We start from the raw sequence: 19538 nt of genomic DNA, 5'->3' as shown, positions 1-19538 counted from the left end.
ATTATTGTTCTAACGGAGTGTTGGTTCTCGTGTCTAAGTAATAGTAATATCCCCTGTTTAGATAATTACTACATGTACTCTACTACAAAACATCTAAATCAGAGCGATGGTGTTGTGGTGTATATTAGAAGCGAATTAAATACAAAATATAAAGAATTAGATTTTAAAAACTCTGCTACAGGCTTAGTGGTTGAAATTGGTTGTGACATTGCCATATTATGTATATATAGATCACCATCTATTGTAAACACTGATTTATTCGTCTCTACTCTGAACGAAATACTACCTACCTTCTCCAGATTTAAATCTGTTATTTTAACTGGCGATATCAACTTAGACATTAAACCACAAACAACGGATCCTCGTTGTCATGACTACCTTAATACCCTGGCATGTCATGGCTTTCTTCCCGCTCACACATTACCTACAAGAGGCCCCAACTGCCTAGATCACATAATTTTAAGAACTAAATCTCCATCACTTTCGCTTCTCTTAAACACGACAGTCACTGATCACTACTCTACCCTGCTTTGCGTCTATCGTAAAAAAATAAAAAACAATGAAACCTCGACTATATCTAAAATTGATTTTAACAAATTAGACAAAATAATTGAACAAATAGATCTAGCACCTATATACTCTATCTCGAATGTTAATATTGCTACTGATGCTCTCGTGTCACTCATCCAAAACGCTATTACTGAAAGCACGATTGTCAAAAAATTATCTGCTAAGAAAAAAATCCTTAAACCCTGGATCACTCCAGGACTACTTAGGTGTATAAAACACAGGGATGCACTTCACAAAAAATTTAAAAAATCACCCAACAACGAAACCCTAATGATCAGCTACAAACGATACAGAAATTTTTGTAATAATATATTAAAAAGAGTAAAAAGACAATTCGATACTAAGGAACTTAACAAAGCTGGAAATAATTTAAAAATTCTTTGGGATACTATAAAAAGAATTACTTACACTACAAAGCCGGTACACCGAACAAGTGATTTACTGTCTCTGTCAAACTCACCGTCTCAGTCTTGTAACGAGCTTAATAGATTCTTTGTTGGAATAGGTGAGAGCCTTGCTAAAAATTTAATCAACAGCCACTCTTCAACGGGGCGAACTCTGCCGCAGTGTAAGAGTCCGGTAGCCTCTTTTGTTCTACTTGAAACCGATCCCAACGAAATTACGACTATTATACATTCTCTTAGAACAAATGCAGCATCCGGATGGGATGGTATTCCCCCTTCCGTTCTTAAACGATATTCAACAACTTTGGCCCCTGTCCTAACCTATATTTTCAACCTGAGCTTCCAAACTTCTACTTTTCCCAGCTCTTTTAAAAAAGCTATCGTACACCCGATATACAAAGGAGGAGAAAAAGCTTCTCCTGGTAACTATCGCCCCATAGCAGTCCTCACTGCGTTGTCGAAGGTTCTTGAGCGCTTGGTAAATAATAGACTAATAAACTACTTAGAAAATTTCAAACTTATCTCATGTCAACAATTTGGTTTTAGGAGAAATAAAAGCACCACCGATGCAGTTCAGGAACTAACAACTTTCATTGTCAATAAGTTGAACTCACAAAACAAGGTTCTTACAATATTCCTCGAAGCTCGCCAAGGCCTTCGATACCATTCGAACTTCCACGCTTCTAAATAAACTCGAAATAATGGGTATACGAGGCTCGCAACTGGACTACTTTAGGAGCTACCTAGCGACTCGAACACAAATGGTAAAAATAGGAGCTTACACAAGTAAGGAGCTTCCTATTCACTTTGGTGTACCTCAAGGGAGTATACTTGGACCCACCTTATTTCTTGTCTTCATTAACGATCTTTGTAATGCCTATATACCTAACGCTAAGATAGTATCCTTTGCAGATGACACTGCAGTAACATTCTTCGCAAATTCGTGGTCTGAACTTCAAAATACCGCACAAAATGGCTTTAACTATATACATGAGTGGCTTATTACTAACACCCTGACATTGAATACTTCTAAAACAAAACTAATAACCTTTTCTCTTTCTTCAAAGTCACAACCTCAAACACCAATTTCAGTAAAAGCTCACTCCTGTCACATGCCAACAACAGCTCTGTGTCACTGTCCAACCATTAATTCTGTAGATAATATTAGATACTTGGGCATAACTCTGGATAAACTTTTAAATTATAAAACTCATATTGGTCTCCTAACAACTAGGGTCAGAAAACTTATTTATATTTTTAAAAATTTGAGACACGTCACGAACACTGCCGTTCTACGCACCGTCTACTATGCCTTGTGCGAATCTATTGTCACATACTGTATTGTATGTTGGGGAGGTGCCGCAAAAACCATACTGAAGCCCCTCGAGGTGGCTCAAAGAGCAGTTATGAAAGTCTCCACGTTTAAACCTATGCAGTATTGTACAACCGACCTGTACAAAGATTGGAAGGTTCTCACCGTTAGACAACATTTTATTTTACAGACTATTATTTTACAACATCGATTAACACCTCTAGTTACAATCTCGTTTCGACGAAAGAACAAAATCTGCACTGTTCCTCGGCCATATAGCAGGTTCACCAAGAGGTTCTTTTACTTCCTCGGACCCTATTTGTATAACAAAATTAATGATAGTCTTAGCATCTATGCCTTACCGTATTCTAAATGTAAATTAACCGTACGCGTCTTTCTATTAGGAAAAACTTATGACGAGACAGAACAACTTCTTGAGATACTGGCTTAAAGTGTAAACGTGACTCTTGCTTAAATACAATATAATATTTCAGACACACACACACACACACACACACACACACACACTCACACACACACACACACACTTACACGCACAAATATATATATACTTTCATACGATACAGTTTCATACGACACACCAGCATTCTCACATCTTAAATTTATACATATTTCTTTTTCTCTACTCTCTATTCTAACCAATTTTAATTATAATTAAGTATTTGCTAAGAGGCTTTTTGTGAATTTATTTTAGAGGCAAGCTGTTTCTCCTAAACACAGGTTGCCCAGTAACCTAGCTAGGGAAACATTGGCTTGTATAAATTGTTTTGGTAGCCTTTTATTTATATAATTATATAATTTTACATGAATATTAATTGTATATTGTAATAAATTGTAATTGTAATTGTATGTATGTATGTTTAATAATAAATAAATTTGATTTGATTTGATTTGATTTGATTTATTAAAGAAATTTTCGGCAGTTAAATTATATTATTTTACAGGATATTTATAGATGCAATTTATAATTAATGTAACACATATTGGCGGATATTTAGTGGATTTATTTTATAGACTGATATATTACATAATCGTTCTAACACGTATAGAGAACCAAAATAGTTTCAAGGTTTATTTTTATTCCAAACATGGAAATGCTCACTTCCGGTTATCGTCCATTTTTTATTAAATAAACCAACTACCGAATGTTTGTCACCCTCGCTCACTCGCACAAACTTTGCCACAATCAATCGCAAAGTCAAACTGAAATTAGCAAGCTCCACGTTCGCTGCACTATAACTTTTAATTGATGGATTCACTTCCGGATAAAATACATACACAGTATTAAATGTAGTCTCATCTTTATTCATAATGAACCTCGTTAGAAGGAATATTGATTAGAGCAACGTGTAATTATTTTGACCCACTTTGGACACCTGCCATTCTCAATTTATAACATAGTTTTAACAGAAATCAATTCTAAAACAACGTTTTAATATGAAATTTTAGAACTCATAACAATAGACTTAAAATTAAAACAGAATGGAATAAATAATATTTTTTACATAAAACGAAACCTGTCAGTACTAGATCAGATTTAAACGACCACACGAGGCACCAGCATTTAAATAAAATAAGAATCATCAAAATCGGTTCACCCAGTGAGCCAAGTAACAAAGCCAAAAAAATACAGTCGAATTCAGGAAGTCCTTTTGAATTCGGTTGAAAATTGAGCAGGAAAGTGTAAACTCAAACTCAAACATTCATTTATTAAATTAGACTTCTTTTGGAAGCACTTTCGAATCGTCTTTAGTTACATATTTTTAAGATTTACCACAGATTCTGAAAGCAGCAAATAAAGATCCGTAAATAAATATAGGTATTACATTCAATTAACCAACACTTACCGTACAGTTCACAGCGGCGGGCCGTCTCTAGCAAATTCAAATCCGCCTCCGCAGGACTCTGGCCTCTGTAACCAACAGATAGCGAGATTTACTATGTAAGCTCTGAAAGCTCTTAAACTGCTGGATAGACGTATTGTCCATACAGATTGATTTTAGAGTGCTTGTCTGTTTGTAGAAGGATATTGTTTTGATTGTCCCAGGGATAAAGGAGTACACTAATCTTTAAGTATAAAATGACTCGAAAAATATAATACTTTCGTAAGGTTATACCTATCTAATCAAGAAAATCTAAATTTAAAGTTACTGAAGATTAAACGACAGCTTTATTACCTTCGACCAAAAAGTACATCATAATAGAATTATGAGCAAGTTAATTTTATCAAAGATATTAATTTTATATTAGGTTTCCTTGCTCTAACCTAAAAGAAATATCTATCAAAACAACACAAAAAAATCATATTATAGCAAATTTTAAAGTGACAATTCATGTATATCATCGTCACTAATTTATATTATGATAAATGCGAAAGTTTGTGAGGATGGATGTATGTGTATGTGTGTATATTCGTTACAATTAAATTTAGCACACATATAGAAGGTAACTTGGATTAAATAAAAATAAAAATAAAAAAAATAAAAAAATAAAAATCATTTATTGATCAATTTGTGGGTTAGGTACAAACATGTAACATTTGGACCCCAAACTAGGACAGCCTGTATTTTGGGGTCCACCTTCCTTAATGACACAATAATAACAAAACTAAAGCATAATATTAACTTAAATAATGATTTAGGTAATTTAGCTATTTTTTATACAAAATAATACAAAATAAATTTAAATTATACATTTTAAATCAAGTTTAGTAGATATACTCATATGTTGTGCGTGCGTGTTTGTATGCATGTGTGAGCGTGTGTGTATATATGAGTGTGCGTGTGTGTGTGTGTGTGTGTGTGAATGTATGTGTAAATGAGTGTGTAAGTGCGTGAGTGGATGTAGTGGCCATAGTGGTTGCGTTTGCTAAATTTTTATTTGAACTATGTATTGTTCAGTATCTGAATAATTCTGGGTCAGTAACCACTCTGTAACCTTCTTTTTACATTTTACTAAGGTAAGATTGTGTATAGAAAGGCTTTTATTGACCTTTTTATATAAAAATATACTCATGTATGAAGATTGGCGACGAAGGAAACCAGTACGTGGAATAAGGTTAGAGCATATAAGGTCATTTCTTCTCTTACCAGAAGAGACAGCACAAAGAGGTGTTATTTTATGTTGTCTAAGTGTTATTTGCAATATATATGTTTGCCTTACATTCAGAATTTTAGCTTCCCTATACAGCTGGTCAGTTGGATATCTAAAAGGTTTATGAAGAATGACCTTGAGAATGCCTCTTTGTGCTCTTTCTAGAATTAATAACGACGTTTTGAAAGTGCCACCCCATACCGAAATGCAATATTGGATAATTGAGTGGCAAAGAGCTTTGTAAACCATAAAGATAATATTGTGTTCCAGTAATACCCTAAGTCTTTTAAAAATCCACGACAGTTTTCGAACTCTAGCGGTTATAAGTTCAATATGTTGCTTCCATTTACAAAGGTTATCGATTATAACTCCTAGGTATTTAATGTGAGGAACCATTTTTATAGCAGAACAATTGCATAATATATTCGAACTGAATGTATCACAGGTGTGAACTTTTAATATAAAATCATTAGGTGGTTGAGAAGAATTTGTGCAACTAAACGCAATAAAATTAGTTTTATCCAGATTTAGGGTGAGTAGACTATTTCGCAACCAATTAGAAACAGTTCTGATGCCGTTCTCCGCATGGAAGCACGCCTCAGCCCATAGGATAGGTTTTATCTCGGAAATCCTACGGGAACGGGAACTATACGGGTTTTCCTTTGAAAATGCGGACACCTATCTACATAAACGGAACATTCAGTACATAATTTTACTCACATATGCTTCTTATGGTTCTCCATGATCCGCCTCTCGGACTCCGGGTCCTGTTTCGGGAAGAACTTGTACCCGCTAAGGTAAGTGTGGTCCGGGTAGTCTTCGGGCACGAAGTCTCCGCATTCCGCTGTTGGATGGAAGTTTAAATGATGTTATTTTAATAAAATATGAGTAGATGATGGCAAGTTGTGATGATGAATAATAAAAAAAGAGCGTGTGTTCCGAGCACAAGTGCCAGAAGTGAAACTTCTTTGGCAAGTTTCAGAGATACCAGAATCGTCACCTTACTCTATGACGAAACGATATTGCCATGACGCGACCTTGAAATTTTACTCTCAACGCGCCTAATGAAGTTTTACTTAAAAAAATATTAATTTTCTATTTGGCAAGGAAAAGGCTTGGTAGTGTAAAATTTGCAAAAGGTATCGAAAATTAAAACTGTCTTTGGATTAAGGGACTTAAGAATATTGGTCGACGTGGTGACATTAAGATAGTTATGTTTAGGCTGTAGCAGCCAAATTCAATGGGCTAGAAAGATTAAACGCATGAAGCTTTTGCCCACTCATGACAGGACTAAATAACAATAATGAATGACTCAGTACACTGTAAATAAATAAATATGTAAGTCAAAACGTTACGTTCTCATTTTAAAGAAGATCCCAAGAACTAGGTCTTTCAATAATAAAGTTGATTAACTGATGCTATATGCGCGAATGATGGCTACACGAGTTATCTACGGATTCCAGACGAGAATTGACCAAAAGCAATCTAGTATGCGGCATAGCTACATACAGTTACATATTTCGCACAGCGCTCCCGGGAGGCGCCGCCTATGTGAATTAGTTAATATCATGATGAGGACTTTGCTATGCTGTCCAAGGTAACGCTAACAAAGTTGAATAACAGCTGTATTTTTAATGCGTGGTTCTATGTACTTAGGGCTAAAAATTATATTTTACTAAAAAAATAACCTGCCTTTAAATTATCAGATATGGACAAAATTTAAATGGGACCACACCTTTCAAATACAGAAAAAGAATCATCTTACTCGATTCAAAAGTTCAGAGGTAACAAAAACAAAAAAATACCTCCTTCATTTTTGAATTCGGTTAAAAACCGAACATTTTCGTTATAATATTATGTAAGTTCACCTATGTTACTATTGGATTCAACGGAGAACGAAATTCCGAACTCTCATTAAAATCTGAACTAACTTTTCTATTTATCATCATTAATGTTCAACTTGCTGCACTCCGGGAGACTTAAAAAGACTTCCTAACTTCTATATGGTCATCAGTGTTGATACATTAACAATTATTTTACGAAAATTTTGTATTATACAATATTATTACATATAGTTTATATCATTGTATGTTCACTTTTGGCTACTTTTTTACAAAAAATTGAGTATAATTGAATTTTATAACATACTACCTGTCCCGGCAAACGTTGTTCTGCCTTATCACTTAGGGGTATGAAAAATAGATGTTGGTCGATTCTCAGACCTACCCGATATGGACAGAAAAATTCATGAGAATCGGTAAAGCCGTTTTGGATTGTATGGTAACTAACATTGTGACACGGAAATTTTATATATTAGAAGAAGATAGTTCTCAGTGGATACAACTTTTCAACACACACCGCATATAAATTTGCTCTATAATAATAAAATGATACTCATATCGTTTACAGCCTTCACCCAGACTCCATCGAGTCAGCGTTTTATTGGCTAACCCAGCTCAAACAAACTACTTGCGGTCAAACTTCGGGGTGTTACTCAGTTGTTTATTGTGGTAATTGCCCACTTTTTGTTTGTTAATCCGGATTTATTAACACAATATAGTGATTAGATCATTCATTTTGTTAATCTATTTTATGAAAATTAGGATAATCCGTAATACATACTTTCATTTATTAATGTTAGTGAACTTAGCAGATCAAAAAAAAAATGTGAGTTCTTATCGCGTGCAGTTGAGTTCTACAGTTCCTGATACTTTTTAGAAATAGTTCTGGCGTTTTTACCTTAAAAAACGACATTTGAAAAAATGATCTGCCAACTTCCCGTAGTAGATAATTTTTAGCAGATCAAAAAAAATGTGAGTTCTTATCGCGTGCAGTTGAGTTCTACAGTTCCTGATACTTTTTAGAAATAGTTCTGGCGTTTTTACCTTAAAAAACGACATTTGAAAAAATAATCTGCCAACTTCCCGTAGCAGATCATTTTTAGCAGATCAAAAAAAAATGTGAGTTCTTATTGCGTGCAGTTGAGTTCTACAGTTCCTGATACTTTTTAGAAATACTCGCGTAAAATGAAACACTAGAAAATTTATTTATGTCATATTTCATCACGCCGTAGCACCATGCCGTAGCATCATGCCGTAGCATCATGCCGTAGCATCATGCCGTAGCATCACGCCGTAGTATCATGCCGTAGCATCATGCCGTAGCTTCATGCCGTAGCATCATGCCGTAGCATCATGACGTAGCATCACGCCGTAGCATTACGCCGTAGCATCATGCCGTAGCATCACGCCGTAGCATCACGCCGTAGCATCACGCCGTAGCATCATGCCGTAGCATCACGCCGTAGCATCATGCCGTAGCATCATGCCGTAGCATCACACCGTAGCATCACACCGTAGCATCACGCCGTAGCATCACGCCGTAGCATCACAGCGTAGCATCACGCCGTAACACATGCCGTAGCATTACGCCGTAGTATCACGCCGTAGCATCACAGCGTAGCATCACGCCGTAGCATCACGTCGTAGCATCACGTCGTAGCATCACGTCGTAGCATTACGTCTTAGCATCACGTTAAGCTGGGTCCAGGTCGGGTTTTTTCAAATGTCGTTTGTTAAGGTAAAAACGCCAGAACTATTTCTAAAAAGTATCAGGAACTGTAGAACTCAACTGCACGCGATAAGAACTCACATTTTTTTTTTGATCTGCTAAAAATGATCTGCTAAGTTCACTAACATCATTTATTACTCGTAGCGTAATAAAAGCTTATTAAACAGATTGTCCAATGTCCGTATCTAATCGATATCTAAGTAGAAATCAAATTTTCAATTCATTTATTTATAAATGATCCTACTACAAACTATCCTACTATACTCCCAAACGTAACAAAATAAACTATAAAGACTTTTTGGATTATACGTATCAATCGAAGACAGATTTAAATTTTATAAAACGACTTACCTATCCGAAAAATTGTCATCGCCTGTGGCGCGACTACGTCCCTAAAACTTGACTTGGAGCGAACCCGTTCACCGAAACGCTCTCATCGATTATTCCCAGATGTTTATATTAAATTTAGCACCTTTCAGGCCACTTAAAACACACGACCTAAAAACTCTTTAGTTTCTGTTAGAGCCCTAAATATCTGATGAAGAATGTTCGCCGAGAACGCCTGCGACCTTCAAGCGAAGTTTCATTTGAAACGTTCATAAATACTACAGTCTCTTATATAATTAGCCAGTGTTGAATTTTCATCAAAGAAATGAAAAAATATTTACTTTCATTCATCTCCGCGATGGGATTTTCTTTCAAGGTTTAAATTTTTAAAACTATATTTTTTAATCTTTGAGTTGCATATTTTAATAGAAGTTTTTATGTTTCTTGCTTCTTCTCTTCTCTATAAAAATATTAATCGTACTTATTCATCATACGGATTTAAAAACATACTTTAGATAAACATAATATAATTGGACAAAAACTAAAAGGCATATAAATTTGTAGAGCATTTCAGACGTGCTTTTTACCCAGTACCCATCCATAGCTAGGAGACAATCATTAGCGGAAGGATCATTAGCGGTACATAATTTAGTTATTTATTTACATTGCATACAAAAACACAATGTGATGACGCATCACTATCAACAGCGGAAGGTCGGGGAAAACTGTCATCAGACATCGTTACAATCGCGGTAACTGAGTAATAAGTGATGATTCATATAGATTGAATATTATAAGAACATCCGAAGTACATACATAATGTTATGTATGTGGGTATTTTCCGTGAGAGTTCTTACAACACCAATAATATTTAGAAAAGATCGTCACAGAGCTACTGTTCAATAGTAATAATAAATTTAAATGCTTATGTTAATTTATTTTTCAATAAATTATTTTTGGACGATCAGCTTACATCAGTTTTACATGTGACTAATAACAAGTTGAGATCAAGGGTCATAAAGGCATCTAATTCATAATTCCTTCTACAAAATTGGAATGATATTAACATTTTTGCCCACTTCACTTGCAAGCAAAACAGATATCTAGTGAACTTCTCCCCAATCCTAGTACCAACTAACACTCACCCTGCACTATATAGCTGGCCATCAACGCTGCTGTGTTCTCGTTACACTGTATGCAGCCGTACGCAAGGTCCCTCTTCACTTGCAAGCAGAACAGATATCTGGTGAACTCCTCCTCGAGCCGCGCCGGGTCCGGTGTGTAGAACTTGACGCAGAACCGCAGGGTCGGCTCCAGCATTGAGAGACCGACCTGCCGGCACATCGGCTTCTCGACGTCCAGCCAATACTGGGACAAACAGCGTGGATAAGGATACACACGAATAGAAGTAGAATTGTAATATTATTATGTCTTTTAAATTGCAAAATAAAGACGATAAAGATATCTTACTTGAATTAAAGAAAATTTCAAAACACTTTGGAGTTGCTCAAAGAATTCTTACCGAAAATTTGTGCCAACCTAAAGAATATACATCAGAGAGGCGCTAAAAAGTTAATAATTTAACAAAAGGTTATATTTTCCTTACCATACCCTCATCACGCCTACACTTTTGGGTTGCATAAATAGAACTTTGATACGCATCCGGTGAATAATATAATGGACGAAGGAACTTTTTCTAATGGCCTTTTCAGTCGTGAATCGTTATTATACTGGCAACGGCATGAAATAAACTTATGTCCATTTATGGGTGTATTTTAAAATGGAATGACACTTATGGCACTTATGACACTTATGACACGTATGGCTAATACGAAAAACACATTAAATTACCTTAGTTCCGTTGGCATCTTGATATTCTAATCCAAAGTAATCGGCTTCCAGAAGATGCAGTTGCCTACACACTTGATCGAATAGCACGCGGCCCAGCGCTTTTGACTGTAACAAAAAATAAAATTATCACACATATGGAATCATGTATTTATAAGAACTACATAGTATAAAATAAAGTCGCTTTTCGCTGTCTATCTGTCTATGGATTTTGATATTTTTTTTTAATACTGATTGTATAGTATTGAGTGGAGAACAGCAAATTAAAGAGTTGTTCTCGAGAAAGGTTCTAAGGATATTATTTGTTAACTTTTAAACAAAGTGGGCGAAGCCACGGCTGGATAGCTAGTATTACAATAAAATTAATTAACATCGAATACCAACTAATGAGTAAAATCTGAACACCCTTGTCAATAGTCAAAAACATACTTATTTATCGGTAACTACGCATCGATATTATCACGTCTTCCAAAATCATTACAATCTATCTATCTAATCTATCTAAACAAATTTATACCAGGAAAACCTCATGGAAACGGTCGACCGCATAGATTTCCATTCACACATGATAACAGGGGGCGTATAGAAATGTATCAACAAAGAGACTCGAGATGTGAAAAGACGAGAATCACACTCGCAACACGAGGGACGCCCGTGAAAGGGGACCCACAAGGTCTGTTCAAACGCGTCTGAGCGTTATATATGCCTGTCATTGCGAATAATAAAAAACTTATATTTTATAACATGTAGGTCCGAATATACATTTCTTTTTTAACGTAATGAGAAACACAATGGAATAACGAGGACAAGGCAAAAATTTGCTATAAGACCATATTTTAAATCATCGCGATCGCACTCTCTGTCCAAAAGTTAGGATTTAGTCATTAACCTTTTTAATTTAGCGGAACAATGCATAGATAATATCACAAGAAACAAACACAGTCCAACTTATGCGTTAAAAAAACAAGCGAACGAAATCTAGATTCAAATTTCCTTACATTAAAAACAAACAATGCGCGTCAAGCAGCAAGCTCCCTATTTGTCTCCACCATTGTTTGTAAACCGTTCCAATTTAAATATTCCGAGCGATTCTTCATTGCGAGACACATTGCAAAATTACTTAAAGTCTCCACATCCATTCTGCCTAAAGGTTGTCCCTTTATCACGTCAATATCTCTAACAAATTATCCTTTTGGGAGCGCCCCGCCCACGCCGCACTTAGCTTGCAGGAATTCGTATAAGCCTTTGACACGAGTTTCATTAGTTACATGCGATGTGCCTACCTTGTGATCATCTTTAGCCAGGCGAAGTTAGATTAATGAGAAATGTAAATAGCGGGTATTTAGAAACACGATAGCTATTAGTGTTGGTAATGATTGATCAGGTTTCACGAATATTAACGAAATAATTGCTGTACTTTAAAATGTAAGCCGAATGTATCTTTAATGTACCATTTATTGTGCACTAGCTTTCCGCCCGCGGCTTCGCCCGCGTTTTCAAAGAAAAACCCGTTCCCGTAGGATTTCCGGGATAAAACCTATCCTATGTCCTTTCTCGAGTATGAAAATATCTATAGATATACCAAATTTCATGCAAATTGGTTCAGTAGTTAAGGCGTGATTGAGTAACAGACAGACAGACAGAGTTACTTTCGCATTTATAATATTAGTATGGATTATTTTCACAATAAATGGTACATTAAAGATAGTCATTCTGACGGCTAATGTTTGTTCTATTAATTGGATTGGGACTGAACATCTGCCTACAGAATTCTACATTACACGATATTGAGGAAAATTGAAGCTTAATTGAAGCAAGACAGAAGTGACCGCATTGAAATCGGAAAATAGAACTGTAGGTAACCAAACCACATTCCTATTTAGTAGCTAGGTCATATTTAGAAACTGGAGCATTGTATAAATATATTATTTTATTTAATTTTTAGTTAAGTTTAACTGAAACATTTGCAGAGCAATGAAACATTATTAAATAAGTATATTGCACGCCTCATAAGCGAAGCGTTGAGGTGGGTACTACTGTCACTTCGCGCAAAACATCTGATTTTTCAAACTTAAAATGTCTTTATGTATCATACATTGCACTTGTAAGATAATACATACACACACATAGTAAGAAAAAACACTATTTTTAACGTTCATGATATTTTTGATGTCATTTTTGTTATTTAAACTAGTTAAAAAACAGTTTAAAAAAGTTCTGTCTTGGACGTCCGTGTGTCTGTATGTGCGGATCCTTTTTCTTGTTAACACGATAGCGACCGAAATACTTTACTAATCGAGTCTTTTTTTTTCTCTTACGCTTGAGTATGCTCAGGAATAGAACCCTTTCATTTTTCAGGGTCTGATTCGATGTGGTTTAATTGTTATTAAATAAACAAAAATAATAATTAATAAATATTTATTAAAAAAAAATTATGAGGCGTGCACTTTTGGATTTTCCAAATTATTTCTTATTATGTATCTAAACATTTTGGTTATTGACAAAGGGTCTAATTCTGTACTACCAAGCGTTTAACAGTTCATAATTACATTAAAGCCTTCAATACTCTATCATAATGTTATGTACATGGTCAAAATTAATTTACCTTACGGATGGTTAACTTTTGATACAATTAATTTGTGATTAAAATTTCTAACTTGAAGAATCCAAATGAATCACGGTATAATACACATTTCCCAAAGTCTATGTACGTGCAAAAATATTTAAGTCGACACAAAATCGATTACTTAGAACATGTTTAATCCATCCTTGCATTGGATTATGAATGTACTTAAAAGTGATTTTTCTCTACACAGCACATTACTTACTGTAGTAAAAATATTAACAACATTGTAGCTGTGCGAATAGAGCCTAGATGTTTAATGTTTATCCAAGCGCGCGTGACCAAATATTTATGTGACCATACCCTCTCTAAATTGATCCGTACTCCGAAGGGATGAAATCTTTTTAACATTGAAATAATCATGATTAGATATAAAATCAAACTAAACCAGTCGTCCATAGATGATAGGAGGTCCTGGTCCAAGGTGGAATCAGATTTCTATAGTAGAGTGAGATCGAACTCTAAATAATTATAGAACTATAAAAATTCTTAATCTGACTGAAAAAATATAATTGACAATATTTACCAACTCTAAAAACCATTTTTCAAAACAGAAATGAAATATATCTGCTTCACAGAGCAGACCTTCTGAAGCCGTTTTTGCACACAGCTAAATAGCACGTATCTAACTAAAAAAATAAAAAAATGACTAGACATTTTATTAAACACAAGACGGGTGTCTAATCAGATCAAACGCTTTTATTTATATCCATCTCCCCTCTGTACGGTCCACTACTTATTGCCCCGCTATCGACATGATGAGTACGTCATAAAATCAATTTTCTCTAACTGCACTCAAACATGGAGTATATATGAACTATGTTTATCATCTATAATGGAGTAGCTATGGTGTGATATTTCTCTTTATTTGTAAAGATTAGAAAGATTTCCTCACTTCTCTTAAAATATATGCTAAACCTTTCCTTACCCAAAGACCAAGGTAAAGATTTACGATACCTTAGGAAATACAGTTTTATATTTCGTGCTTATTATTAAAGAGATGGTTCTGTAAATTAATACCAGATTTAGTCCTATCCTGAGAGAACGAAAAACTCGACCATTGCAGATAAAGGTCTAAGCCAAGACATTAATGTAACGAACATTAAGCTCGGTTTGGTATATATCCTAATTCGTTGGATTATGTTACTTATCCCACTATTTAAGATAATATCGTACAGGTGCTTACAGGGGCAGTCACTGGCCTTCTATATTATAAAAATAATATATTAGAAGAAAGGTATGCGATAATGTTTCTAGAAGAAATTTCATCAACATAAGAGAAGGTGAAAGACATCCAACAAAACTATTTCCTGAAAAGCACAGAGCAAAACAGTTTTAAAATTTATCAGTCCGACTTACTAAACATTCCCATCAACAAACTAGACATCGTTACAACTACCTCAAATAATATTAATCAGTCGAAGTTATATGAACTAGCACTGCAAATAGCAAAGCCAAGCCAAGCCAATTCCATCATAGAACGGAAACGAGCTAATCGATTAGAGAGACAAAACAATTGACGATCGCCGACAGCCGTTTATCAGCTCGTTAAGTAATTACTTACACAAATTGTATGCTTTATCTCCAATTAAATCTGTATAGAACTACGAATCGTTTCGTTTCGCGCTTTGGTGAACAAATTGATAATCCTGATACTAATTAATAATATGTATTCGTAATAGAATATGCAATTTCAAATCGTTCCGTGCATATGAATGAGTTTTACTCTAGACCTAAATGGATATAGGATATAACAAATACTTGAGTGAACATTAATACATTTAACTTTCTAACCCGTAGAAATCACGTCGTTGGCTCGACATTAAAATGCGTTAAACATCGACACCTTACTTGCTACAAGCATTTCTCCAGCGAGGTGCCATTTGAGCACATAATTGGTTCACATCCGAAAGTGTACGGAATATGTAGTACACTTTACTTGCTATACAGCAGCTTTGTTATATTTCAAATTAATTAAAATTGTAAACTTTTCACACGTGTTAAATACTTAAAGATTTATTCTTAACAATTCGGACTTTTGCTCCTGCCGAGATAAATTAAGAAGAACCTCACTAGCTACTCTTTCATAAAAATTTGGCACTATTACACAAAAATAGGTAGATAGTTTTCAATTAGCAAAAACACTTCTACATAGCAAAACTAATTCCAGTTTCCATTCATCGGTGTAAACATTCCGCAATCCATTGCATTGGCAATGAAAAACTGCATGGACGATAGCAAATCAAACGTCCAAATTAAAAGCATATTCAATATTGATCCGACGAGACGTTCAAAGTTCTCGAGGGGATACACTCGAAGCTAGAGTTGAATTTATATCATTTTCAACGAACTGAAAATTGATATAGCACGTTTCGTTTCAAATACAAATATGTATATTGGTTCACATTTGCTAAGTATATTATGTAGAACAATAGCACGTTCGCTGTGTACCATATTTGAGTTACCGAAAAGAGGCATAACTTTTTTATGGTCTCGTAATGTTATAACGCTTTTATGATTTGTTAAGCCAACGAATCCGCTTTTTCATATCCCACCATATCAAATTACAAGATCAAATAGGACAGTAGTTTGATATGCATACATGATATGCCTAACTGTAACCAAAACGGCTCTGTATTTTTATTATCACTGGACAATCGATTTATGTAATATATTTAAAACCAAAGCGACTAAATTAGGCTAAAATAAGACTTCAAAGGAGCGACCCTTTGTCCCAGTTTCCACGCAGAACACATGGCAAAAACAACAAGGAAAAGTCAACGTTTCAACAACAATAGAAGATGTATTGCTGCACTGCATTGTATGCAGGCTACGCATTTGTAGATTATATTCATTCATTAAATTGCTAGAGGCCGCAAAAGACCAACAAACAATTAAAATAAAGTGGCTCCAATACTATGAACAATAAAGAAAAATATATACCTACCATTTCCGATCTTTGCAATTTTCAGACCTTACATGGTTAAAGGTAATAACATAATATTATAGAAGAATACTCTTCCAATTCTAAATTTTACTGCCAATCCTGCAGGGCTATTGGCTAATTTTGACACATTAAGTGATCAACATAGTTTTGATGATCACTGAACTTTGATGTCCACTAAAAATTTAAAGATTTGGTATTGCGTATCTTAGTAAGTGGACATCATGTCACGGTGTATTACGGTGCTTATCAACGATGACATCGAACGTCACTATTTTTTATCGACATTATGCAGCAAAATTAAAAATATATACATTTGGTCGTACATTCCATAAATACGTGAGCATATTTAAATCTTACGTGTTATATTAACCGGAACACTTGGGATTTGAAATGTTTACTCTTAAAAGGCGCTAAATTCATAACACTTGAATTTTGGTCTGTCTACAATTACAATTTTGGTCGTCGTATTGTGTACACAAGTGTATTTGAAAGTTAGAAACAGTACATAACAAGTGAATAAAACTGAGGTAAGTCTTATAACCCTTGTTTTTATAGAAATATTAACATTGATTTAAATATAAATTTGAAAATTTTAAATATTTGTATCCTTTAAATTGCTTTGTATAGTTATATGAAATGTTTAACAAAAACCTATTTTAAAGTACATCTAATAAAATGTAAGTTATTTATTTCAAGCACAATTATATTGTCTATATCTTTAACTAATCTCTTTTTGAAAATGACTATTCATGAGAGCTACTAAATTAGATAGATTTGTCGGAAAACAGTAATTGAGGAGAATTAAATATTATTTAAGTAATTCCCATTAAATTATCCATTATTTTTAAATATACCTACTTGTTATTGTAATAATGTGTTTTACCTTTCTATAAACTATAGATAGTTAGTTGATTAACAAGTTTATCTAATTAATTGTGACTATTTTTTTAATGTATTGAAATCGAAAATAGTTGCTCTAGTTACTCAAAGAAACTACTGAGTACAATATTTAATTTTGAAAATGTAAGTGAATTATTATGCTATTGTTATTTCAGTAAGCCAAGATGAGAGAGTGCCTCGTTGGGCCTATGAGTAATTGAAAGCAAGCGATTGGCTGTTGAGGAAAGGCATACAGCTGCTATAGAAAAATTAGCTGCATCACTTACCAAGATACAGGAAGATATACATATATATATTAGTAAATTAAAATGATTTTAAATAGTATTTGTTATTTTTTATAGTTTACATTAATGTAATTTATTATTATTAATTATTTATAACTCTATTCTAAGTTTTTCATAAATGTCTAGATTTAACTAAAAATAACAATTATTGAATTAACACAATCTTTATGGTGTAAATTTCTTTAAAAATAAATAAAAAATATTTTTTAGATATCAAAAGTTTATTTACTTTAATACCTTGTTTTAACTATTACCTAATTGACACAACTACATCACATTTATATCAGAGCATTAACAACATATTATAATTTATAAATTATACAAGAAATATTGTCATATTCGATTAGAAGCTATAATATTATCTAAGTAAGAAAATATGTTTAATCACAAATACAAGAATAAATAATTATCAGTTAAAACTAATACATTTTTAAGCCATTAAGCACAATAAATATTTATTTAACATTATACATATCATCTTCTTGAATTCCATAGTCTTTGTACTAATTATTGTTCTCTGGTAAGATCTTGTATAACCTCAACTATAGCATCCTCTCCTAAATCCTGAGACATATGTTCACTTCCAGCATCAGAAGCCTGTATTTCGGGTATTTCGGCATTCTGCATATTTGCAATGTTGTGCAGGACAACACATGCATTCACTTTTACCACTTTTACCAGCAGTAGCTGGATCATAATGAAGTACTCTATGGGCCAACAAACAACTCCAACGTGCTTTTAATAACACTAAACACCATTCAACAGTATTCCTGACACGGCAATGAAGGTTGGTATAGTATTCTTCAGGTGTCCCGTCCTGCTCCTAATATTGGTGTCATCATCCAGGGCCATTGCGCATATCCTGAGTCACCTAAAAACAGGTATAATATTTTATATTCTATGCATACTTCATATGATGCTCACAGAAATTAAATGAAGATTTAGTATTTAATGAAAATGGTTCCAAACATAGGAATCATGTGCTGCACCACCAAATGATGCATCCACATACATTATGTTTAATTTGGAATAACATAACTGAAAAGATATACATTAATAATTGTATTATTTTCTATGTAGGTATATCTAAGTATTTATAAATGAGTTATTAATGTCTGTTAAACCTAATACAGATAATTATTAATGTTGAATAGTAATTTTATTGATTTGTAAGTCATCAGTAATAAATTACACATAAAAAAGGAAAAACAAAAGACATGGATATTTTTAGACTTACTATTAATACATTCAATGAAGAAAAATGTTTCCTATTTCAACATCTCCACCACCAGTTGAAAACCAGCCTTTGTCAAACGAAAATTCGCTATAAATTCTCTTCATCACCACAGGATCACTAGCATCACGTAAGCGTCGCCTTTCAATTCTTAATGCTTGAATACTCTTTCTTTCTTCTTCCGCAAATCCAAGTAAAAAAGCACGGGCCATACTTAATAAATTATATGGATCCCACTAATAACCTTTTGGAAAAAATAAAATGGCTATGTATTTATACTTAAAAAATTCTTTTCATAATATACATAAAATAGTATAGAAACACTTGAAATAAGACGCTAAATCATATACGTGCTATTCTTCCTATATCTTGATAATATATTTTTAATATTTAAATTATCCGGAT

General features: G+C 33.9%; 1 protein-coding gene across 3 annotated transcripts in view; it reads right to left on the bottom strand.

Annotated features, from left to right (window-relative positions):
• Positions 1 to 19538, bottom strand: part of LOC149490022 (FERM, ARHGEF and pleckstrin domain-containing protein 2-like) — a 67533-nt gene that overhangs the window by 31672 nt on the left and 16323 nt on the right. For all 3 annotated transcript variants that reach the window (XM_089714806.1, XM_089714808.1, XM_089714807.1), the window contains exons 4-7: positions 11149 to 11253; positions 10443 to 10665; positions 6121 to 6244; positions 4155 to 4219 (exon numbers count right to left, since the gene is read on the bottom strand). In XM_089714806.1, coding sequence (XP_089570932.1) covers positions 4155 to 4219; positions 6121 to 6244; positions 10443 to 10665; positions 11149 to 11253 — 517 coding nt within the window. The remainder of the gene's footprint in view (positions 1 to 4154; positions 4220 to 6120; positions 6245 to 10442; positions 10666 to 11148; positions 11254 to 19538) is intronic.

The sequence above is a fragment of the Colias philodice genome, chromosome 3 (genome assembly GCF_061535455.1).
Source record: "Colias philodice isolate Cphi_HAF_F1 chromosome 3, ilColPhil1 Martin Lab GWU primary, whole genome shotgun sequence".
Lineage (NCBI taxonomy): Eukaryota > Metazoa > Arthropoda > Insecta > Lepidoptera > Pieridae > Colias > Colias philodice.
Note: the sequence above shows the minus strand (reverse complement) of the source record. Positions and strands in the feature narration are given on the sequence as shown.